General features: G+C 42.9%; 1 protein-coding gene across 3 annotated transcripts in view; it reads left to right on the forward strand.

Moving 5' to 3' along the window:
* myo7aa (myosin VIIAa) overlaps positions 1 to 26143 on the forward strand; it is a gene marked incomplete at its 5' end in the record, with an annotated part of 95423 nt that overhangs the window by 62501 nt on the left and 6779 nt on the right. For 2 of the 3 annotated variants that reach the window (XM_083913792.1, XM_083913791.1), the window contains 14 exons: positions 128 to 304; positions 1956 to 2045; positions 2734 to 2861; positions 3259 to 3385; positions 4217 to 4336; positions 4712 to 4885; positions 5731 to 5958; positions 6092 to 6259; positions 21800 to 21917; positions 22010 to 22136; positions 23754 to 23923; positions 24570 to 24760; positions 24877 to 25001; positions 25093 to 25250. In XM_083913792.1, the coding sequence (XP_083769918.1) occupies positions 128 to 304; positions 1956 to 2045; positions 2734 to 2861; positions 3259 to 3385; positions 4217 to 4336; positions 4712 to 4885; positions 5731 to 5958; positions 6092 to 6259; positions 21800 to 21917; positions 22010 to 22136; positions 23754 to 23923; positions 24570 to 24760; positions 24877 to 25001; positions 25093 to 25250 (2101 nt within the window). The remainder of the gene's footprint in view (positions 1 to 127; positions 305 to 1955; positions 2046 to 2733; positions 2862 to 3258; positions 3386 to 4216; positions 4337 to 4711; positions 4886 to 5730; positions 5959 to 6091; positions 6260 to 21799; positions 21918 to 22009; positions 22137 to 23753; positions 23924 to 24569; positions 24761 to 24876; positions 25002 to 25092; positions 25251 to 26143) is intronic. The other variant, XM_083913790.1, reaches the window with a different exon arrangement.

Genomic DNA, 26143 nt, shown 5'->3' on the forward strand with positions numbered 1-26143 from the left:
TCGCCGTGAATCCTCCGCACACTGAGCCGCTCCGTGGACTCGGACATGTCTCAGTCTCCGTCCCCGCGGTGCCGTGACGGACGTCCCTGACTCCGTATGTAACATTTCCCTCTCTGTCCCGCTCCAGGCGGCTCTGGCCGTGTGGATCACGGTGCTGAGGTTCATGGGGGATCTGCCTGAGCCCAAGTACCACACGGCCATCAGCGACGGCAGCGAGAAGATCCCCGTCATGACCAAGATCTACGAGACGCTGGGGAAGAAGACCTACAAGAGGGAGCTGCAGGCGCTGCAGGGCGACGGGGAGGTGAGGACGGGGAGGACCAGGGTGCACCACCTTTAATGAGCTTTACACCACTTTTCTAACTTCATTTATGTATTAAAGTCTTATTTTCTCATCATTAACTGTTCAAACGTGTTTAAATCTTTGTGAGAACATTGATCTTTTAGTTATTTCTCTTAAAACGACTCTTTATTCAGCGTCTTATCTTCTAAAACATGTAAACATTATTAATCTGTGGGTGAAATAATGAGCAAGGATCAGCACCTCTAAATCTGAGGCCATGGCTCTCAGCAGGAAACTGGTGGATTGTGACTCCAGGTAGGGAACGAGTCCTGACCCCAAGTGAAGGAGTTCAAGTACCTCAGGATCTTGTTCACGAGTGAGGGGACGATGGAGCGTGAGTTTGGCCGGAGAATCGGAGCAGCGGGGGCGGAGCTGCAGTCGCTCTACCGCACCGTTGTGATGAAAAGAGAGCTGAGGAAGACAAAGCTCTGGATCTACCCTCAGTCCTGGTTCCTACCCTCACCTGTGGTCATGAAAGCTGGGTCAGGACCCAAAGAACCAGGTCCAGGTCCAAGCGTGTGAAATGTGTTTCCTCAGGAGGGGGGCTGGAGTCTCCCTTAGAGAGAGGGGGAGAAGTTCAGCATCCGTGAGGAACTCGGAGTAGAGCCGCTGCTCCTTTGTGTTGAAAGGAGCCAGTTGAGGTGGTTCAGGATCATCTGGTAAGGATGAACCCTGGGCGCCTCCCTAGGGAGGTGTTCCAGGCACGTCCAGCTGGGAGGAGGCCTCGGGGAAGACCCAGGACCAGGTGGAGAGATTAGATCTCCACACTGGCCTGGGAACGCCTCAGGATCCCCCAGTAAGAGCTGGTTAATGTGGCCCGGGAAAGGGAAGTTTGGGGTCCCCTGCTTATCGGGTTGTTTTTTTGTTTAAACAGTTTAAAACTTTATTTAAGGAGCGTAAAGATGAGGATTTATCTTCTAAACATTGAAACACTGAAGGTTTTTAATTCTTTTACGAGGCAGGAAAAGCTTCAACACTCTGATCTCTGTCTTTGCTTTAGGAAGATGTTTTGTTTTAAGCATTTATTTATATTTATTTACTCACTCAAACTAACTCCTTCTCCTCCTCCTCTTTATTCAGCGTGGAGCTGAAACGATTAGTCAGATTAATCACCGCCTGTTTTGACTCTTTTGATCAGTTTGGGTTTGTTTTTTTTAAAGAAAGAAAGTCAGAATTCTCTGTTTCAAGCTTCTTAAATGTGAATTTTTCCTTTTTTTGTGAAATTAAACTGAATTTCTTTGAGTCGTGGACAAAACGAGACTTTTTCAGACGCCATCTTGTTTTTTAGGAAACAATTTTCTGTCATTTTAAAAAGAAAACAACTGATTTAATCAACAAATGAATCAGAAATAACAACAGCTGGTTCGTCTCAGCTGCACTTTGATGTTCAGAGACATAAAGAAGAATCTGAGTTTCACGTAAAAGCTTCAGAAGAAGTTTGAAAAACGGAACAAACGAATCGTTAAATCAGTCAGAATCGAACCCTTTTGTCCAGTTGTTTGTTAAATGTGAACTAAAGTCACATGTGAGCAGTTTTCAGTGTGTTACTTGTCAGCAGGAGCGTCTCTGATTGGTCTGTGAGCTGTTTCCTGTTTCCTGTGTCTCCCTCCAGACGCCGCACGCCGACGTCCACAAGAAGAACAGCGTCCGACACAAACTGGTGTCTCTGACCCTGAAGAAGAAATCCAAGATCACGGAGGAGGTGAGTGCGGCGCCGTGTCAGGGACGGGTACGGAAAGAGAAGTAAACCGACCCGGGGGACAGAGGGGGGTAATATTAGAGAAAGAAGTCGCAGATTTATGAGATTAAATGTCGGAAAAATATTGTTTTGTTTCACACTCCCTGTTAAACTTCATCGACACAGACGCTGCTCATAGATTAGTCGGAAATTTGCGACTTTTTTCTCCTAGACTATCTACTTTTAATCTCATAAATCTGCGACTTTTTTCTTGTAGATTTGCTACTTTAATCTCGTAAATCTGCAACTTTTTGTCGTAGATTTGCTACTTTTAATCTCGTTAATCTGCAACTTTTTATCGTAGATTTGTTACTTTTAATCTCGTTAATCTGCGACTTTTTATCGTAGATTTGTTACTTTTAATCTCGTTAATCTGCAACTTTTTATCGTAGATTTGTTACTTTTAATCTCGTTAATCTGCAACTTTTTATCGTAGATTTGTTACTTTTAATCTCGTTAATCTGCAACTTTTTATCGTAGATTTGTTACTTTTAATCTCGTTAATCTGCGATAATTTTCTCATAAATCGTCAACTTTTAATCGTAGATTTGAGATCGTAGGTGACGGACGAGGTGTTAGATTAGTTATTAGATTAAGTTTCTTTCTTCATGGTCGATAAAAAGTGTAAAGTTACAGTTTCGGTGCGTTTCAGGTCACCAAGCGCCTGAACGACGGCGAGTACGGTCTCCACGGCAACAGCATGCTGGAGGATCGGCCCACATCCAACCTGGAGAAACTTCACTTCATCATCGGCAACGGGATCCTGAGACCAGCCCTGAGGTGTGCGCACGCACACACACACACACACACACACACACACACACACACACACACACACACACACACACACACACACACACACACACACACACACACACACACACACACACACACACACACACACACACACACACACACACACACACACACACACACACACACACACACACACACACACACACACACACACACACACACACACACACACACACACACACACACACACGTCATTTATTGGAGCATCTTCAAATGATTCATATCTCTAAAATCTGGACAACCTCAGTCGTTAAACCATAATAATTGTGTGTGTGTGTGTGTGTGTGTGTGTGTGTGTGTGTGTGTGTGTGTGTGTGTGTGTGTGTGTGTGTGTGTGTGTGTGTGTGTGTGTGTGTGTCAGGGATGAGATCTACTGTCAGATCTGTAAGCAGCTGAGTCAGAACCCGTCCAAGAGTTCTCACGCCCGCGGCTGGATCCTCGTCTCTCTGTGCGTCGGCTGCTTCGCTCCTTCAGACAAGTTCCTCAAGGTCGGGACGTTTGTTTGTTTGTTTGTTTGTTTGTTTGTTTGTTTGTTTGTTTGTTTGTTTCCTGAACTCTACATTGAGAGCAGCAACAGGAGGAACTGAAGGAATGTTTTAAAGGCTTGAAAAACTGCCAAAAAAAACAGAAAAAGGAAGTCAACGTATAGAAAAAGACGTACTGAGAGCAGTTGTGCGTTGGCAGAGCGCCAACGCACAACATTTTAGTCGTTTTTGTGTTTTTTCATCTGTTTTTAGTCGTTTTTTTCACTTTTTGTGGTATTTTGCATCTGTTTATAGTAATTTTTTCACTTTTTGTAGTGTTTTTTCATCTGTTTTTAATCGTTTTTGCGTTTTTTCATCTGTTTTTAGTAATTTTGTCACATTTTTGTGGTGTTTTCATCTGTTTTTAGTCGTTTTTGTGTTTTTTCATTTGTTTTTAGTCGTTTTTTTCACTTTCACTCAGTCTGAACGTGTTGAACGGACGGACAAAACACAAAACTCTCGCGCTTCAGAGCGCCGCCATGTTGGATCGCATAGAACGCTCACTGGATTCTGATTGGTCGAGAGGACGTATCGCAGTTAGGCTAAAAATAGGTTTTGCGCTGGTCGCGGTTTGGAAAGGAACTGCATCTTGAGACCATTTTAAACAGGGAAATAAAGAGATTTGGCAGAAACACTGATGAAGCAGTGAAAAGGTTCTGTTTACAGCAAAGTGCCTCAAACTCGTTTGTTTTATTTGGCTTTTGTCTCGTTTGGAAAAGAGCTCTTCATATTTATTCACGTTCAACCTTTAAATACTTGACTGTTTACATATTTTTTATGTATTTTTACCTCCAGTACCTGAGGAACTTCATCAGCAGCGGGCCGCCGGGTTACGCTCCGTACTGCGAGGAGAGACTGAGGCGGACGTTCGTCAACGGGACGAGAACCCAACCTCCGTCGTGGCTGGAGCTGCAGGTGCGAACACACACAGACGTTCGGAGGCTTCAGTGTCATAACTGTTCTTTTACCCGCCAGAGTCACAGAGAGGGAGATACACCCGGTGTGCAGCTTTTCAGTCAGTGCTGACGAACTTAAAACACCTTTTTCTGTCTCTCTCAGTGAAAATGTTGTGAACATGACGTTTAAGTTAAAGCAGAAATGTGCCGTTATGTCTTTAATAACGGGATCAAACTCGTGCTAAACTGTGAACAGATACAAAAAGAATAAATACAAACATTTCCAGCTTTTTCCTCATTATTTTAAGTTCTGTAAAAACAGATTTATACGCTTTCTGATGTATTTCTAGTGCCGTGTTCAAACCTGATTAAAGAACCGTGTTTTCTCCTCCAGGCCACAAAGTCCAAGAAGCCCATCATGCTGCCGGTGACGTTCATGGACGGCACGACCAAAACGCTGCTGACGGACTCCGCCACCACCGCCAAGGAGCTCTGCAGCGCCCTGTCCGACAAAATCAACCTGCGGGACCGCTTCGGCTTCTCGCTCTACATCGCACTGTTCGACAAGGTCGGCATACATACACACACACAGACACACACACACACACAGACTGCAGGGTATCATTCCAACTAAGCAAGAACACACCTGACTAACCTTTTTCAACCAACCAAATCGCCTTCACACAGTTGGATTTGTTGGATCAGGTGTGTTCTTGTCACTGACCCCTGCCTTAAAGGGAAATTCCAGCGCTAAACAAAAAAACAAAGCATCAACAGCGTGGTTAGTGAAGCCAGAGTTTATAAAAAGAGTGTTTTAAAGACTTACCTACTGGCCCCTGTACCAGCTCCTCTCATAGTAAAGTCCATTACAGTGGATTACCAAAGTCAATCCCAAAGGAAGGAGCCCATTGGTGCTTTGTTGTGTGTGCAGGGACTCTTCTCATGCTGCTGCAGAGGTTTGCTGTTATTTTCAGCAGTATTAGTGGTTAAAAAAGACCTTTGAATGCCTTCACCGTACTGCCCCGAGCTAACCACTGGTAGCCACGTCCGGCTGTTAGCGACTCTCCTGGATATCTCCATTAATTGCTGTTAAACAAAAAAAAAAACGTTTCATTTGGATGATTTTGCGCCCGAATTACACTTTCAAACTAAAGACGTGGACGTACGGACAAAGATTAGTGACATCACAACTCGTTTGGAGCGAACCACAGTTCAGTTTGCACCTTAAATACACAAACTTAAGGTCGCCGAGGCCGAAACTGAAGTCTGAAAATCTTCTGCAGTGCGCTCAAACCTTTTATCACAACTCTGATCAACACACACGACTTAAGAGGAAGTTTTTCAATTTTAGTTGTTAATAAGTGCAGATATAAAAAACTGTCACCAGTGAAGGATAATCTTCTCCCGCTCCAGGTCTCCTCTCTAGGCAGCGGGAACGACCACGTGATGGACGCCGTGTCGCAGTGCGAGCAGTACGCCAAGGAGCAGGGCGCCCAGGAGAGGAACGCCCCCTGGAGGCTGTTCTTCAGGAAGGAGATCTTCACGCCGTGGCACTGCCCCGCCGACGACCAGGTCGCCACCAACCTCATCTACCAGCAGACCGTCAGGGGCGTCAAGTTCGGAGAGTACCGCTGCGACAGGGTGCGTCACAGTTCCACAGTCGCTTGTGTCTCAGATCTTCAGAAATCCTCCTCAACCTTCTCCGCTGCTCTCGCGCTTCATGCTCTTGTTGCTGTGTGTGTGTGTGTGTGTGTGTGTGTGTGTGTGTGTCCAGGACGACCTGGCTGAGCTCGCCTCGCAGCAGTACTACGTGGACTACGGCGCAGAGATCCTCCTGGAGCGCCTGCTGAGCCTCATCCCCTCCTACATCCCCGACAGAGAGATCTGCACGTCCAGGACGGTGGAGAAGTGGGCGCACGTCATCATGGCTGCACACAAAAAGGTGCTCGTCTGCTCGTCGGCGTCCTCCAGAGGATTAGCCTTCAGTCTGTCGCTCCACCGCTCGGTTTCAACAGGAAATCACTTTTAACGCCATGATCCTCAGAGGAAGAAGCGTTGTTAGAATAGTCAGCTAACACGCTAGCTAAGATGGTGGCACAGATTTTCTTTCATGGGTTTGTTTCAAAATTACAAGAATGGTTTTGTTCTTAAGAGGGGAAGTGATGTTGCTCACTTGGAGACAGCTCTTCTTCTTCTTCTTCTTCTTCCTGTTGTTGTTTCTTCTTCTTCTTCGTCCTGTTGTTGTTTCTTCTTCTTCTTCCTGTTGTTTCTTCTTCTTCTTCTTCTTCTTTGTTGTCCTGTTGTTGCTTCTTCTTCTCCTTCTTTCTCCTCTTCTTCCTCTTCTTCTTCTTCTTCCTCTTCTTCTTCTTCCTCCTCTTCTTCTTCTTCTTTGTTGTCCTGTTGTTGCTTCTTCTTCTTCTTCTTTGTTGTCCTGTTGTTGTTTCTTCTTCTTCTTCTTCTTCCTCTTCTTCTTCTTCCTCTTCTTCTTCTTCCTCCTCTTCTTCTTCTTCTTTGTTGTCCTGTTGTTGCTTCTTCTTCTTCCTGTTGTTGCTTCTTCTTCTTCCTGTTGTTGTTTCTTCTTCTTCTTCCTCTTCTTCTTCTTCTTCGTCTTCTTCTTCCTCTTCCTCCTCTTCTTCTTCTTCTTTGTTGTCCTGTTGTTTCTTCTTCTTCCTCTTCTTATCCGTCTTCTTCTTCTTCCTCCTCCTCTTCTTCTTCTTCTTCTTCTCCTCCTCCTTCACACATAAACCTAATCAAACGTGTGTGTGTGTGTGTGTGTGTGTGTGTGTGTGTGTGTGTGTGTGTGTGTGTGTGTGTGTGTGTGTTTGTCTTTATTAAGTTGTGAGGACCAACCCCTGACAAGACACCAACGTTGTGAGGACATTTGTAGTTGTGAGGACATTTTGCCCGGTCCTCACAAAGAAAATGCAGTAATAGCCTCCTTTGACCCTAATGACTTATCTGTGTAAGTTTCAGCAAATGTCCTCAGAGACATAGTAAACCCTGAAATCTGTGTTAAACACAGCTCCCCCTATGGACACACACTGCTACTGCAGGTACAATTTTACTATGACGCTCGACAGGCATATGATTTTCTGATTGGCTGATGCAGGGGATTTTTCTGATTGGCTGTTGGCAGTCTTGTGACAGGGTGTATGTGTGCATGCACAGGAACAGGAGTCAGACACAAGAGTATAAAGCTGTTAGGGGATTTAAATGGAATAAGACATCATATATATACATATATTTTTTTTTTAAACACATATATATATTTTTTTAAACATATATATATATATGACTGTATGTGTGTGCATATATATATATATATATATATATATATATATATATATATATATATATATATATATACATGTATTTAAAAATAAATGACACAAATAGAGGGCTTTAAAAAAATGATTCTAATTTTAAAGTAGTCCATAATCACTGATACAATTAATACTAATAAATAATAATAATAATAATAATAATAATAATAAATCATATTTGATAATTAGAAATAATAACTAATGCTGTAGTCTCTAATGACATGTTAACAACTAATTAACTTTACATCTAATACAGCAGGCACACTGAACTGGCGCATTTAGAGTAAAGCCACATTCACCACTAGTTGCAGCAACTTAACTTATTCATTTAGAGTTTTGGTTGATTTTAATAGTGATTCTTAATATGATGACAACCTGATGCCTCTGATCACCACTTTCAACTGTAGCCACCTTTCCTTTCTTCTCTTCTTACACATATTTTATCTTGCCATTATCTGCTGCTCTTTCACCAACTGTTGCCTGCATCACATCCTTCTCCCTGCTTCTAAACCAGCCTGCCCTCCCTCCCTCCCTGCTTATGAACCATAAACTCACCTGCTCACCATCATCCCCATTAAGATGGCCAGCACACCCTGCTTTCCCTGAATGTGACCCAGTCTGCCCAACATGAGCTGCCTTCATCAGCTCTTCTTGCCTGCACTCTCCCTCCATATTCCATGTTGTAAATTGTTTTCTTTTCTTCATACAACATATTGTATTTTGCATGTCTCCCTGTTGGGCAAGGGATCACTCCTCTGTTTCTCATCCTTAGGGTTCTTCTATCAAATATGGGCTATTCTTGAAAAACACTTGTAATCCCTAAAATATCAGCCACTTTGCCTGTTTCTCAGTATTTGTACCTTTACCCATCACCTACTTTGTCTACTGCTCGCTAACCTGCTCCCAAGATCTATAAGGCCTAATTTAACTATGAGCCCTGATAGTTGACCTGTCTGTGGGCATTGCCTTTTGTCTGTTTTTAGACCTCAAACAGTGAATCAGCACCAGTGTCTGTTTTAAGAGTTCACAGCCAAGGAGAGCTCTAAAGCTGGGTAGCTGTTGAGTTTTTTCAAATTAACTCCAAAGTCAGGTTTTCACTTTCAAAGTGAGGTGGCAGATCTAATTTTTAATTACAGTATCATGAACTCAAAGATAAATTATAATTATACATTAAATATAAAATACAATTTTCTCAAATCAAAAAAACATGATTGTAAGATGTGAATGTGATATAAAACATGTAAAACTCTCAGTTAAAAGCAAACAGCATAGATTAAAGAGCAAAGATCTGCAGGGATCTTTCTCTCAACTCAAGCTGAATTCATGCAATATTGTGTGGTCCCTGCAGGGTCAAGTCAGGTCAGACGAGCAGACAGAGCTGTGAGGGTGGGGGAGGGGCGGCACCAGTTTGCACCTGCAGTTCTCTCGGCAGCTAAGCTGCATTCAGGGAAATGGGAATTTTGACCACTTCACTAAAAGCAGGTGATTAAAACTGAATTTGTCAATAGTATCACTGAACTTGCTCTGTTTTGTTTAAAGGAGCATGCTTTTGACTCTTTTAGTGGTTTGAGAAACATTTTCACTCAACTATGGTGGCTCACCACTGTTTAATAGAAAAGCTACACACCAAGAAAACTACAGTCCTTTCTCTTGTTACTTATCTGTTCGTCAGGGATCCATGCATTGTAGCAATCACACAAGCCTAAATGAAACTAATAGAATAATGGTCATAAGCTAGCAAAACCAAGATCAGAGCAAATGAGCAAACAGGGAGGGAGCAGTGAAGAGCTCAGTAAGCTACCACTGAAGGCCACAATAGGAAACAGATCCATTCTATGACAACCTCATGATAAAGACAATAACAACCTTATGACAACACGGACCTTACAACTCTCTTCAGCTGCAGCATCAATAACAAAGGGTTGGGGTAGTCATCCTTTTCTGGATATTGACCTCTAACAACTGCTGTTTTTTTTTATAACTCGCCAACACTTTGACCAAGAAAGCTGAAATTACAGTATGTGTATCAGGGCATCAGGATCATCCACTGTCAAACTTTCAGACCTGTGCGACCTTCAGAAGTGTCAAAGGTCACCATTTAGGGTCAAATCAGACATCTTACAACTGCCCTTTTTTAATAACATGCTAACACTTTGGGCTGGAAGGCTGAAATTACAGTATGTTCATCAGACCACCACGGACATGTACGTGCTCATCTCAGGCCCCTGAACCACATTTAACAATTTCAGACCTGCACGACTTTTAGAAGAAGACTCAAAGGGTGTAAAGATGTAAAGGTCTAACAGCTCCAGGTTTTTAAGATTTCAAACAGCCAATTAAGAAAACCGCTGGGATTTGTTTTTCTTTCCCACTGGATTATTATTCAGTGACCTCTGAGGGTCTTCTACTCCGACTTTGGGGTCCGTGGAGTGAAAGGTCACTGAGCAGCAGCCAAAAAGACACTTTATTCAAAACACCATGCAAAAAAAATACAATTTCTTTAATAACTTGCAAACGCTTTGACCAAGAGGGCTGAAACTACATTATGTTCATCAGACCACTATGGGCATACACTGTGAAAAGTTTCACACCTGTGCAACCTTCATAAGTGTCAAAGGTCAACAATCTGTGTGAAATCTGACCTTTAAGCTTATTTTCTTAAATAATTCATAGGTTTTGATAAAGGGACATAAAATTTTAGTATGTTGCATGTCGGATGGCCTCCTATCGGAAACTTCTGGTCCTGTTGCGATTGGACCCCCGTGGAGCTACTTGGCTTTCCAAAGGGCCTACAGAGTTGGGTCTTGGGGGAATTCATTTGGATCTTGTCACAAGTCTACAGGCCAAGTTTCAAGTGATTTGGTCCATCTTTGTGGAGATGGCGGGTGTGGGAATGCAAATGTTCAAAGCCCCGCCTTTCCTTAAGTACACGTCCGATCGGCACTGAACAAACGTGTACGCGCTTGTCCCAGGCCCCCAAACCACATATTACAATTTCAGACCTGCAGGACTTTTAGAAAAAGACTTTCTCCAAAATGACCAGCCAGCTCAGAGGGTGTAAAGATGTAATGGTCTGACAGCTCCTGATTTTTAAGATTTCAAACAGCCAATTAAGAAAACCGCTGGGATTTGGTTTTTTTTCCCACTGGATTATTATTCAGTGACCTCTGAGGGTCTTCTACTCCGACTTTGGGGTCCGTGGAGTCAAAGGTCACTGAGCAGCAGCCAAAAAGACACTTTATCCTTTAAACCATGGGGAAAATACAATTTCTTCAATAACTGACCAAGGCTTTGACCAAGAGGGCTGAAATTACAGTATGTGTATCAGGGCACCAGGATCATCCACGGTGCAAACTCTCAGACCTGTGTGACCTTCAGAAGTGTCAAAGCAACACCTAGGGTCATACTGTTCAGCTGTTCTTTATGAATAACACGCCAATGCTTTGGGCTGGAAGGCTATGTTACAGTATCTTCATCAGACCATCAGGGGCATACGCTGTGCAAACTTTCAGACCTGTGCAACCTTCACAGAGGTCACGTTTCCCTGTAAAAAAAATGGGCAAAAAGCAATGCTCATGTTTCAGACTTCATAGAACATCTATTTTAATAGCATTTATTTAATAACCTCCACAAGCTTTGGCCTATCAGGCTGAAAGTTTGAAAGTGTCAAAGAATACTGATCAGTATGAAATCTGACCCTTTTGACCCCATTTCCTTGAATAAATCACCAAGGCTTTGAGATGGGGAGCTGAGATGTGGATATATTGTCCAGAGCATGAGGGACATTGCATATCTAGAATTTTAGACCTGTCAGACTTTCGGAAGGATCACAGTTGACTGTCCAGGGTTGCTTCAGGCCTCTGAAGCCTACAATTGGAAGCCTTAGTGTTTAATAACCTCCACACACTTTGGCCTATCAGGCTGACAGTTTGATATGTTTATCAGGGGGCAAGGGCCCCATCCACTATGTGCAGTTTCACACCGGTGCAACCTTCACAAGTGTCAAAGGTCACCGATCAGTGGGAAATCTGAGGGCGCAGTCACACTGTCCTTCCGCACCGCGACCCAGGCTTTAGGGTACTTGTCCCCCCTCCCTATTGGCATATGTCCCAACAGGCGCACAGGAAATGACCTCAGAACCGCCGTAGGCCTCGTGCTCGTACACGTGCGCACGCTCGTGCTTGTACACGTGCAAACGTGCTTTACTAAAGCCCACCTCTCCCAAACGGGCTGTGGACGGCAAGCGTGCCGCTCCTAGACGTGGTACGGTTGCACTCACACTGGTCAAAGGAACCAGACTTTAGCCGTGACACGTGCTGGGGCACGGTACGGAGGCACAGTGGGAGGGCGCCCTGAGTAGAGGACTTAAGTTAGGAGAGTGGATGAAACTTAAGCTGTTCTCGTTTTTATTTTAAAAATAAAAAAATATGATAAAACATCCTATAATAGATTTTTATTTTATATAAATATAATTAAAGAAATTTAAAAAATATATAAATATACATACAATAAATCTAAAATATCTTTTGGGAAATATCACTAAATATATAACAGTAAGACATGTGTTTAAAACAAATAATGTAATACCCTTGGTTCAAAACAAACAGCATAAATTAGAGAGCAAAGCTCTGCAGGGATCTTTCTCTCAACTCAAGCTGGATTCATGCAACATTACCCCTCCCCCACCCACACACAGAGCTGTGCACACCTGGCAGCTGCATTCATGAAAAATGGGGATTTGTACTATTTCACCTACAAGTTGCTGAGTAATAGAATTTCTCTGGAAATAGTTAATTTAATGTCTTGGACTGCTGAACCACCGTAGATATTATGAACATTTCAAGATAATATAATGAGTACGACTCCTTTAGAGACCACAAAAGAAAAAGAAAAATGTAATATGAAGTTTCAAAAAAAGATTCTGCACTTTCCCGACGTCTGTGAATGCATCACTGAAATCAAGGCTCATCAGCGCAAGCTGCGTCTGCTGGAGAGACTCAGACAGCGGCACGAGGACAGCGAGCGACGCTACGAAGAGCAAATTAAAGTCAAAAACAAAGAAGAGCAAGAGCAAACACAACAACTTTTACAGGTAAGACTTTTTTAACCAGCCACTCATGTTCTGACTGAGCCTTTCTGTCTGTCTCCGTGTAGAAGCTTTGTAGCTAGCTTTAGCATTAACTTAGCTTTCCTTGTCCGTCGACCTCGTGTCACGTTAAGTTCAAAGTTAATGTTAGGGATGCATGGATACTTCATTTTTCCATAAACAAGCAGCGTATGAGTGCTTGCATTTGCGTGGTCACCAATACTGAATGCATAGCCATTACACCTAAAGTTATTTGAATTTATTTTTTTTAAATCCACAGATATCGTCCATATTTGAACATTCCTCAGTATGTTTTTCTTGTACATGGGTGACTGTCACAAGTTTCACTGCAGCACAAACTTACATTTAATATACTTATCATATCGCCTGCATGACATGTTAAATTAAAGAGGAACTATAATTCAGGTTACTTTACTGCATTTTGCAATGACGCAGGTGAAAAATCAATACATGGAGCGTGGATAATGTCGTATATATACAGTATGTATGTGTGTGTGTGTGTTGCTTGTATGCTTATGCAGTCTTAACCATTATAAACAAATGATTGAGGGTAACCTGTCCCTCGTTTTTATGTTTAGCCTCTGTAGGATAATCCATATAGATTATGTTATTGATTAATAGAATACAGTGTTTTGCCTTATTTAATTGCTTTAATCAAAGGAATGTGTTTGCAAATATACTAATCGTGATTTACTGATGTGCTTATTAAACACAATATTTGTAGTGGACAGCTTTTTGATTCAAGGTGTTGTTAAAATTGACCTCATGTGGTCAAGCATTTTTTTCTGATTTGAACTCTTTGATAACATCATTGAATTTGAGTTTTTCTATGTCTGAGCTTTGTTTACTGGTATATTTAATATCCTACTGTTTGCCACAGATGATGAAGAAAAAGGAAGAACAAGAGGAGGAGGAAGAAGATGACTGGGTATGTGTTATTTTTGACCTGTATAAACTATAAAATGAAAACTATATTTGATGCTTTGTCCACACTTTTCCCCCCTGTTTTTTGTATTTGACAGGTTCATGCCATAAAGTAGAGATGTACCGATCCTATACCTGGGTCGTATATCCGCTCTGATATTGAATAATTTCCAGTCATTCCTTTTTTATTAATATCAAATACAGTGTACAGTTACAGCGATCTAGTCACTTCAATTCTATGTTTGCAAAAGTGGTTGGGGTTTTATATTATATCTTAAAATATTGGTTTACATGGAAGTGTTATTTATGTAGTTTTGCTGCTAATGTTCACTTTGTTAACTGGTAATTAATATTAGGCACATTGATATACGTGTTAATTTGTAACCTTTAATAATGTTACCTTAATGTGAAGCCTGATGCCTTCACTTAAATGGACAGGTATACACTTGATTCATAGTAGTAGTATCAGATCAGTATCAGACATTAGACATCAGCCGATACGTTCAGTACAGGTATCGGATTGGATCGCAAAAAACTTGATCGGTGCATCTCTACCATAAAGTTATTGTCTGAGTACTTTTGTCGCTAAATTTGAGTATTTTCTTTTCCTGTGAAAATGAATTTGGACTTTTGATGTTTCATCCATTACTGCAGAAATTCTGTCACTTCCCTTCTTTCGTAAACAGTAAACTGCTCTGAGATGGGTCAAGTTAGGAATTTTTCTTTTCAGATAAAAAGCAAAACAATATTAATTCATATTAAATGAAATAACAGTTAATGAAGAGAGGTCAACAATAACCTGACAGGATATTAAAAATGTATACAATAAAGTGTGTGAAAATGAAAAATGTAAATTGATCAGTTAGCAACTCCATCAGCTGTCAGTGTTTTTATGACTAAATGTTGCTTTTGGAGGACAACTTGTGCTGTTTTGAAAATTTGTTCTAGTGTTTCGCTTAGAATGACTTTTTGAGGATAAAATTAACTTTTTGATCTGTTAAATTCTTTCAGGATTTCTGTGGAACTGATGCATCCGAGTCCAGTCATGATCTGGAGAGCAGTAACGTGCCATCACCTTCTTCATCTTCGGAGGCAGAGGAACCCAAAGGTAAAACAAAATCTACACTTACAAGACCGAGGAAAACTGGAAAACGTGCGGGTTCTGCCACCAAAGACTTAAATCCACATAAAGAACCCATTCAGAGAGATGAGAGAGACGGAGACAATATTGATGATTACAGTGCTGACACTGAGGATGACAAGGATGGAGATGAGTGTAGGTCACATGACATCACTGTGAAAACCACCATGAAAGGGAACAAAAGAAAATGGGATAAGAAACATTATTGTATGTTTTGCAAAAAACCTCAATCCAAGATTGCAAGACATCTAATCCGGAAACATAGCAGTGAAAAAGAAGTGGCACAGGTGATATGTCTTCCAGCAAAGTCCAAGAAACGGACTCAAATGTTAGAACAACTTTGCCGAAGGGGTGATTTCTATCATAACATTACTGTGTTACAAGAGGGGAAGGGTGAAATTGTCACCTACAGACAACCATCCGAACATACAGATGTAGAAAAGTACTTGCCTTGCAACATGTGTTATGGTTTCTTCTTAAAAACTGAGCTATGGAGACATGAAAAAGTGTGTCGGAAAACAATGACTTTGTCAGCTGAGTCCAAGAAAAAAAGACGAGTCCAAAGTGCTGCTCCATCCCTTCTCCCGTATAGAGGACAAACGTCACAAAGATGCGCTGCAATTCTCAGCAGGATGGTTATTGATGTCATTTCAAGTGAAGTTAAAAATGACCCTCTGATTTGTGAATTTGGTGATAGACTGCTTGAAAAACATGAAAATGTTCGGACAAGGGATCGCTATGTGAGCCAAAAGATGAGGGACTTGGGTAGATTTCTACTGGTTGCCAAGTCCCTGGACAGAAAAGTGAAATCCCTTCAAGATGTTTTGGTTCCACCAAAGTTTTCCTTAGCGGTAGCAGCAGCCAAAAAAACATCTGGTTTCACCAACTCAGCGCATAGATACAACACACCATCTCTTGCTTTAAAATTGGGGCACTCACTGAAGGCAGTTTGTGACATCGTGATAGGACAACATGTAAAGGCTGAAGATGAATCGGCTGCCAGCCGAGTGAGGAACTTTTTGGGCTTAGTTGCTGCAGTGTGGGACCTGTATGTGTCACGCCATGCACGAACAAACCTAGAAGAAGAAAGATGGAACAAGAGAGAAATGATTTCACTCACAGAGGATGTCATGAAGCTTCATAAAAAGTTGAAGTCCACAGAGGAGGAGGCAAAAGACAAGCTCCTGAATGGACCAAACCCAACAGCTTACAAGACACTCAGCGAGTGCCTTCTTGCCCAAATCATCCTCTTCAACAGAAGACGCCAAGGTGAGGCAGCAAAAATGCCTCTGGTGACAGTCAGAGACAGAGCCACAGAGGAACCGAATGAAGACATCATGAAGTGCCTCTCAAAGCTAGAACAAGATCTGAGTCATGAGTTCACTCGTTTAGTAGTCAGAGGGAAGAGAGGCCGTAAGGTGCCCCTGCTTCTCACAAAAGAGATGACATCCTCACTTGACTTCCTCATTGGAAAAAGGGGCGGAGAGAATGATATTCTGGAAAGCAACAAGTATGTTTTTGCGAGACAGAATTCTGAATCCCATCTTCGAGGTTCAGACTGTTTGAGAAAGTATGCAGCTGCAAGTGGAGCAAAGAGGCCTGAAACGCTCACCTCGACCCAGCTGAGGAAACATGTGGCCACACTCAGCCAGATAATGAACCTGAAAGACCACGAGTTGGATCAACTGGCGAAATTCATGGGGCACGATATTCGCGTTCATCGCGATTATTATCGGCTGACAGAGAACACGCTGCAGCTCGCTAAAATGAGCAAGCTCCTGATGGCAGTAGAACTTGGAGCTGATGTCTACAAAGGCAAAACTCTTGATGAGATTGATTTAAACTTAGAAAGTGAGTAAAAATCATGTTACAGTGAATCATGATTTATCGTTACGTGACATGAACTCCCGGTCCTTTTAATAATGTCTGGTGGATTTAATAATAATCAAAATATTTTTTTCTAATAAAACAGCGGCTTTGTCTACAAAACGGAGAGCAATACAAGGATCCGGAGTCACTGAAAGCATTGTGGAAATTCCCAGTGGGGAATCCTTAGAGCCACCTGAGGACATGGATGGTATGAATTTATACATTGTCAAATAATTGATTGGTTATTCTTCTTTTCAGCACTTGATTTATTCCTGGGCCATGTACAGGGAGAGCACATTATCTTAATGGGAGTACTAGTTGGCAGGCTGGTTCATGAGCAGGGAGGGCTTTAGGAGCGGGGTAAATTAGCTGGTTTTCTGATTTGCAGGAATCAACAAAGAATTGTATGACATGACTTTCTTTTTTTGTAGAGCCAGACATTTTGACTCAAGGTCCAAGGCCATCATTTAAGGCAAAAAGAGGAAAGAGAGGTAAACAAATCCATTTTTGTTTCCTCATCTTTAGGTTCTTATGCTCCTGTGTAATAACTGTCTCATGCTGTCCAACCATGGTCTTTGATACAATACAAGTAATTAAGATAAACCACGTAATACGCTTAGTGTCATTCTCAAGTGATATATTCTCTCTCTGTTCTTCTCTTGAAGGGTCCTCCAAAAGAAAAAGGACAGTGGGTTCTCAGACTGCTCAAGATTCAGATTCCGACGGTATGAACATGACTTTAGATCTCTTAATGTTTTGTTGTCTGTAAATACAATGTGTTGTAAGTAATGTTTACGTGGACTTTTCTTTGTTTTCGCCTTCTCTTTAGAAGAAACCAGAAGCCCGTCCATTCCCAAACCAAGGCACGTGCAGAAAAGAGGACAGAAAGGTAAACCCATTTCCTCCTTCTACTGTCCAATCATGGTCTTTATCCTCAATACTAGCGTTACTAAAGTAACTTTATCCAAGGGATGTTCAAGTCTTTTTTTTTTCGCCAGGTAGAGTCTCTTTTTTTAAAAAAGAAAAATATATTAGCTCTTAATGTGGTCATTTCATTGGGGCAACTTGACATGTGCATACTTACAAGTGCCTTCAGTCGTAATTTGCAGAAAAAAAAATTCACAGGAGGACTGAGCTTACAGTAGCCTTTATGTGCCAGTTAAGCATGGCGGTCCCTGTGAAGACAGGTCAGACCTCTGCATGTGTCACCTGTGTGAAAGAAAAGAGGACAGCACTGTCCTTTCTAGTTGACTCACCTGTAACTCACATGCAGCTGACCGAGCAGGAGCTCTGCTGTTCCTGTTCATTTAGTGTTTGGCTGCACTTTGTATAAAAGAGTTCAACGTGAAGATCTAACCTCCATCTGAGCACGATCTGCTGAGCAAGAGCACAGTAGATGTGGCTGCACAGCTGTAGCAGATTGTGTGTTTTATAACCATAAAAACCCACATTGTCCGCTGAAGTGATCCCCAAAGGAATTTTAGTCAAAGGCAACTGGACTTGGTTATTTGTCTAGGAAGACGTTTCACCTCTCATCCAAGAGGCTTCATCAGTTAATTTGCCCAGATCCAGGTATTTAACCTCTCACAGGTCGATGATGTCACTGAAACCCTTTGTGCTCCAAGAGCCAACGACCGTCGTTAGAGTGGCAGTCGTTGGTGGGAAGTAGGTCTGGACTTTGTTAGTGCTCTGTTGAGTCTTAACAACAGTGGTTGGAGTCACAGGAGGCCATGTGTGAACAGTTGTTCTTTGAGGTTAGATTGTTGAATCTCCTGAAGGGATGAAAGGGCAGCATTGTAAATTGGAGATTTCACAGGTTTCCCACTCAAGTGATATTTTCTCTCTCTCTGTTCTTCTCTTGAAGGGTCCTCCAAAAAAGAAAGGACAGTGTGTTTTCAGACTGCTCAAGATTCAGATTCCGACGGTATGAACATGACTTTAGAGCTCTTAATGTTTTGTCTGTAAATACAATGTGTTGTAAGTAATGTTCATGTGGACTTTTCTTTGTTTTCGCCTTCTCTTTAGAAGAAACCAGAAGCCCGTCCATTCCCAAACCAAGGCACGTGCAAAAAAGAGGACGGACAAGATGGTAAGAACATGCAGGGGTAGACAATATAAATGGCCTAGTGGCCCGGATGTACTGTACTTTTAAATCTGTAAGGGCCACCAGAACGCTCCAACCGGACCAGTAAAAAATAATGCCCTGAAAAAAGATGTGTAAAAAAAGCAATGAATCTAATCTCACATAAATTCACCGTGGTTTGATATGATTTCTGTGAAATCGTCAAGGTAATTACTGCATACACATAGCGTTGCATGATCCCAATCAAAGACGGACATTTACTTTTTGTGCGCAGTGAGCACTATGCCCTGGGATATCAGCTAACCACCTGCAAACAACTGCAGTGTGCACAACTCGCTTGCTTCCGGGCAACACGTGCTGAACGCTCACTGCTGCTTAAGTTGTCACAAGAACCGAAAGATCCTTTTTTTCTGTACCGTGAAACTTTGTCCTCAGTGCATCTTTTCGAGTCTTGACGGGACCAATGCGGACGTTACACACGACCAGAGCACGCGATGGGTCTCGGTGCAGCCAGAGTCAAGCTTGCAGTCCGTTTATGTGAACGCGTGTTTAGACCATAATACATCCATGGTTTGGAACAGAGAAAAAACAAATGTGTGGAAACATAAAATAGAGCTGAAAAAATCATCGGAGTCAGTTTTGCGCTAGTCTGTGGAAACAGCCTAAAAGTGAATGAATGAGGAGAACAATTATGTAATTGAACTACTGAAAGATAAAAGTAATGACTACATTACTTTCCATTTGTGTTGAGGCATGTTTACCATTTTAAATTTTAAATACAGGTTTGATTTGAAGCAGTTATTTATTTATTAAATAAAGTAACATACTGAACTAAGAAGTGCATGTTTTTTTTCTTCCTACTATTGAGAACCGTGGAAATTTATTGTCTACCCCTCACATAACTGAAGTTTATTGGAGGTGTGTTACAGTTGCTGTCAATATGAAGATTTGTAAATGATAAGGCATCGTGTTTTTTTTTTGCAGGAGAACCACAAAGGCCTTTCAAAAGGACAGAGGAGTCAGGTACTCAACTAACTTAAAAAGGGGAGATTGGTAAAAAATACTGTTACTTAGTGAAAGAACTCAAGTAGAAATTGTAGTCCACAAAATAACTTGATAAATTAAAAGTATGAGGATAAACAAAAATGACAACTCAAGAAGTGAGTAACTTAAAGAGGAACCATGCAGGATTTGTAGCTTTTTACTGTAAATAAAAAGCTTCAGAGTAATTGTGAAAATAAATGAATTGTAACTTGTTCCAGGTAGAATAGAGACTATTTGCCTTCCACCTAGCATCTCTGGGCTGAAAACCAACCTTGTAGGATCAGAGACTCAGACCCATTGTCCAAGCTCTTGTCTCTGCGGCACCGCCACACAGACGTAATGCACCCCTAATGTCTTGTTTATGACAGATAAGACTATGCAAATATACACATGGTAACATGGTGGATGATAAATAACGTTACTCACCGCTCCATAGATTTCAGAGTTGTCTGACTGAAATGTATAAACGCATAGTTTCCATGGGTCTTCCAAAATGTTTAAGTACAAATAAATGACCTGTACATTATGACCCATTGAATTCATAAATCACACCTGCAAGCTGGTCGGCTTTTGGCTACTGTCACCTTTTCTTTAATCTCAGTCAGGGTAGAAGTGAATGAAGAGGGTTTAAGGATTGTATGTTGCTACTTATTTGACTACTCAAGAGTTTGCAGGTCTGATAAATAATGCCATGTTTGATTTCTGTTATAGATCTCCCAAAAGGCTTCCGACGCAAGCCTTGGAGTAGAGAGGAAAAAGAAGCTGTATGGAGGCAGCTGGGAAAGTTCATCACCCTCCAAAGAGTTCCTGGGAAATTAGAGTGCATGAAAGCATTGGGTGCTGAACGGGCACTTAGAAGTCGTTCATGGAAAGACGTAAAAAACCAGGCTTACAACATAATCACCTCCCAAAAGAGGAAGTTCTAAACAAGTGTATATATACACTGCAGCTGTTTGTTTTTTGACTGCAGAAAGTTTTAATGTTCAAGTTTGTGTGCAGTCTAAGTACTTTCATTAAATAAAGTACTGTGTTGAAGTTGAGCCTTATGAGTTTCCTAATGTCTTTGAGACATTTCTCTAGATTAATAAATGGCAGCTTGGGTTCATTCAGTACACAGAAAAATATGTTTTCCGTAAGGCTAGTCAAGGTAGTTTTATTTGTATAGCCCATTTTTAAAAAACAGTTTGTCTCAAAGGGCTTTCATAACAACATCCTCTGCCCTGAGACCCTGACATCCACTAAGGAAAAACTAATTGAAACCCTTTTAACAGGGAAATAATTGGTGAAAGCTCAGGGTGAGAAACCGAGGAGGGATCCCTCACCCAGGAAGGCCAGACAGTTTGTAACAGATGGTTAACAAGAGCAGATGAAGGCACCTTTTGATGGGAGGGAAGGCAGGCAGAGCAGGCCAGCTGAATAGGAGTTCTAGATGGCGGACTGGTAAGTGAAAATAAATTGTCAAGCTATATCGTGAGCATAAGCTTTGGACTGAACAACACAATTGGTGTCACCTTCAGGTGTGTTACATAGCTTTATTAGCATTGTTTGATGTACAGAACTTGGAACATTCTTGTTGGTAAATTTAAACCATGATAAACAAATCTGTTTAATGCTGATGCTTTTGGCTTGGTGAGAAAACTTGAAGCTGTGAGGATCACTTAAAATAACAACAAAAAACACACGCAAATCTGCCCGGCAACAGGCTTTGGTCCTCACAACTCTAGAAGTAAAATATTTTTTTTACTTTGTGTTTTCTGAAATTTAAAGTCACATTCTGGTTCCCCACTCCCACCTAGTGTTAGATATATTTTTTGCACCATTCTAGCTATAGTGGAAGTGGTGGCACTCACAAAGTAATCCAGGAGCAGGGTCCTCACAACTATATAAAGACACGTATGTGTGTGTGTGTGTGTGTGTGTGTGTGTGTGTGTGTGTGTGTGTGTGTGTGTGTGTGTGCGTGTGTGTGTGTGTGTGTGTGTCGTGCGGCTCAGGGCATCTACACCCAGAAGAGGTTCGACCCTCAGAAGGTGAAGGAGGAAGTGGTGGACTTCGCTCGCCACAAGTGGCCTCTGCTCTTCTCCCGTTTCTACGAAGCCTTCAAGTTCTCGGGTGAGAATCCGACGACATCACAGCTGAACGAACACGTGATCAGAGGATTCACCAACGCGTGTAACAACCGCCTCCCTGTCTCTGCCTCTCAGGTCCCAGTCTGCCTAAAAACGACCTCATCGTCGCCGTCAACTGGACCGGGGTTTACTTCGTGGACGAGCAGGAGCAGGTCCTCCTCGAGCTCTCCTTCCCAGAAATCACTGCGGTGTCCAGCAGCAGGTGAGGCATGCTGGGAGCTGTAGTCCCTGAACCCTTCACCCCTCCCTCCTCTCACTTTACGCTTCTTCTTTCCCTCTGAAGTTAAAACTCGTCTTTAAACCCAACACGTCCTGATTTAGCTGCTTCACGCACCGTTGTGACCAAAAGAGAGCTGAGGAAGGCAAAGCTCTGGATCTACCGCTCAGTCCTGGTTCCTACCCTCACCTGTGGTCATGAAAGCTGGGTCAGGACCCAAAGAACCAGGTCCAAGCGTCTGAAATGTGTTTCCTCAGGAGGGGGTCTGGAGTCTCCCTTAGAGAGAGGGGGAGAAGTTCAGCATCCGTGAGGAACTCGGAGTAGAGCCGCTGCTCCTTTGCGTTGAAAGGAGCCAGTTGAGGTGGTTCAGGATCATCTGGTAAGGATGAACCCTGGGCGCCTCCCTAGGGAGGTGTTCCAGGCACGTCCAGCTGGGAGGAGGCCTCGGGGAAGACCCAGGACCAGGTGGAGAGATTAGATCTCCACGCTGGCCTGGGAACGCCTCAGGATCCCCCAGTTAGAGCTGGTTAATGTGGCCCGGGAAAGGGAAGTTTGGGGTCCCCTGCTAAAGCTGATGCCCCCACGACCCGACCCCGGATAAGAGGCTGGAGATGAGATGAGATTAAAAGCCTTTAAATAACAAGACAACGGGACTTTTATTGTGTTATTTCATAGGAAGAACAGGAATGTCTGAAGTCTTTTCATACATATTTGTGTTTTCAGGAACATTTTATCAAACTAAAAACAACAATACTGAGGAAAATTAAAGGAATTTGGAGAACTAACGGACACTTTTACATACATATAATATATATATGCGCATATATGTAAGAACTGCTTATGTAACGTTGTTGTTTTGTTTGTTTTTTTAACTTAATTTTCCTTTTTTTCGTTAATCTTTAAGGTGGGGAAGGGTGTAATGTAAATGTTAATGTGTGTGCGTGTATGGTAATATGTTCTTTATATGTATTTAAAACCAATAAATACATTAAAGCAACTTTAATCATGTTTAAAACACAGAAACAGGAGTGGAACAGAAACCTCTGCCGTGCTGGAGCCGGTGCCACGCAGAGGAGGAACCAACAGCTGCCTGTTTTCAGTCCTACATGTTTTTATTATTTTGCTTTAATTTTACTTTTTTCCTCTTTGAACCAAAACAGAAAACGCTGAATCTGAACTGTCGTGAAGCCACAAATGTTCGTATCTTTTAACCGGGACTTGACCTTTAACCCAAACCGGGAGCTTCTCTTGACCATAACCGAGTTTTCTTTGATCTGACGCCTGTGACACAACAGGAAACTTATGTTTGGAAGGAAAAGGTTTGATTTGCGGGGTTCGTACAGGTGCTTGAAATCCCTGAAAATGCATTTTAATGTTTTTTCAAGGTTTTAAAAGTTTCCCAACAGCTACAGAATTATAATTTAATTGAATTTCTTCACCTTCTGTGATTAAAAAACACAATTTCAGTTGTTTGTAGCATAAAACCATCTCTTTAAATGTGATTACCACAGCGAAGGTGCTGGAAAAGCTCCAAAGTGCTTGGATTTGATCTGGGAAAAGGTTTACGCACCCTGAATTTGGAGGACTTGTTTCTTCTTTCAGGGGAGGAAAGCTGCAGAGTCAGAGTTTCACTTTGGCGACTATCAAAGGAGAGGAGTACACCTTCACCTCCAACAACGCCGAGGACATCCGCGACCTGGTGGTGACCTTCCTGGAAGGGCTGAGGAAGAGGTCCAAGTTCGTGGTGGCGCTGCAGGATAACCCCAACCCCAGTGAGTCCTGAACGGGGATGAAAAGGGTCAAACATTTAAAGTCAGTTCCCCCGTTAATCTGAAAATGCAAAAACACGTTTAAGCGCCTGGAACAGGCGTCGGCAACCCGCGCCGGCAACCCGCGGCTCTTTGATGTGTTGGTGATGTATTTGATTTTAGTTTGTTCATTTTCAAAATGTAATTCTATGAAGATTATGGCGATCTTGTAACATCTCAAATATTTTAATATTTGTGTGGTGGTTAGCACTGTGGCCTCACAGTGAGAGGGTTCCTGGTTTGAATCCCGGCTGGGGCCCTTCTGTGTGGAGTTTGCATGTTCTCCCCGTGTGTGCGTGGGTTTTCTCCGGGTTCTCCGGTTTCCTCCCACAGTCCAAAGACGTGCAGGTGTTCGGTTCATTGATGACTCTAAATCACCCGTAGGTGTGAATGGTTGTCTGTCTCTGTTTGTCTCTATGTGTCCTGTGATAGACTGGCGTCCTGTCCAGGGTGGACCCCGCCTCACGCCCGATGTCAGCTGGGATTGACTTTAAAATCAAGAGTGAAATTGTGCAGGAAATCAGGGATATGGAGACTCATGACAGTAATGTCGTGCACTTTCGTTCACACACACAAGTGTAAACAATGTGTGTGTTTTGTGTCTCCACAGCTGGGGAGGAGTCCACGTTCCTGAGCTTCCTGAAGGGAGACCTAATCCTGTTGGACCAGGACACCGGCGAGCAGGTGCTCAACTCTGGATGGGCGCACGGCGTCAACGAGCGAACCAATCAGAGAGGAGATTTCCCTGCTGACTGCGTCTACGTCCTGCCCACCGTGACCCGACCGCAGCAGGAAATAGTGGTAAGGACAACACGATGACTCTTAATCTGACGACATCTTCCTTCTCGTTTGCAGAAAAGTCACTTTAAATAAAAACCTGTCACATTAATGTCACCGGGTTTGATCCCAACAATCAGGCGCTGGTAACCATGACACCGGACCAGCGGCAGGAGTCGGTACGTGTTTCGCAGCTCGTCCTGCCGGAGAGCGACGGCCGGGTTAAACCCTACACACTGGAGGAGTTCTCCTACGACTACTTCAGGTACACACATACACACACACACACACACACACAGATTAAAGACTCCTGAATGGTTGCAGTCGTGTCACAAACATAAACCTGCTGCTTCCAGGCCTCCTCCCAAACACACGCTGAGCAGAGTGATGGTCACCAAGAACCGAGGGAAGGACAAGATGTGGAGCTGCACCAGAGAGCCGCTGAAGCAGCCGCTGCTGAAGAAGGTGGTCAACCACGAGGAGCTGGCTCAGGACGCCTGTATGTCCTTCATAGATATCCTTTCAAACAGCCATCGCCTCGACCACTTCAGCTGTGTTCAACGCACTCTGGAAGTGCGTTTATACAAAGTGTCCCCTCAGTGTCCACTCTTGGGGGAAATGTCCCAGAGGTGGTTTGGCGTCCAAATACCTCGGTGTCTTGCTCGATGACTCCCTGACCTTCAAGCCCCGTACTTTGAAATCAAGAGTTTCTTCTAGTCAGACAAGTTAGTTGTATGGTAAGAACGTCCTCTTCCCCTTTGTTAGCTGACAGTTTGTACTCCAGCCTTCCTCAGAGCTGCTGTCTTCTTCCGGGTTTGACGTGTTTTATGAAAACAGCTGACCGGCCCGGTTGTGTCCGTTCCTCGCCGTGGTGCCGCAGACAGAGAATGGTCCACCCTCGTCCCCGTTCACGCCTCCTTATTTCTACGGCCTCCTTCCTCCATCTTCTGCATCTGTTTGTTTCTGATGTGATGGTTTTCCCCCTGTCTCAGTCCATGATGTGGTTGTTTCTTCTGCGATGGCTGATTTGTTTTGTTTTCGTGTTCAGCTGCGTGTTTGCCTGCCTGCTGTCTCACATTCCCTCTGAGGAAGGCTGGAGTTCAACTGAAACCGTCCGCTAAGACAAGGGAAGAGGACGTTCTTACCATACAACTAATTTATCTGATGAGAACAGGGGCGGGTAATTCCGGTCCTGGAGAGCCACTGTCCTGCATGTTTTAGGTTCATCCCTACCCTAACACACCTGAGTCTAACACACCTGAGTCTAACACACCTGAGTCTGACACACCTGAGTCTGACACACCTGAGTCTGACACACCTGAGTCTAACACACCTGAGTCTGACACACCTGAGTCTGACACACCTGAGTCTGACACACCTGAGTCTGACACACCTGAGTCTAACACA

Source organism: Echiichthys vipera (assembly GCF_963691815.1).
Source record: "Echiichthys vipera genome assembly, chromosome: 5".
In the NCBI taxonomy this organism is placed as follows: Eukaryota; Metazoa; Chordata; class Actinopteri; order Perciformes; family Trachinidae; genus Echiichthys; species Echiichthys vipera.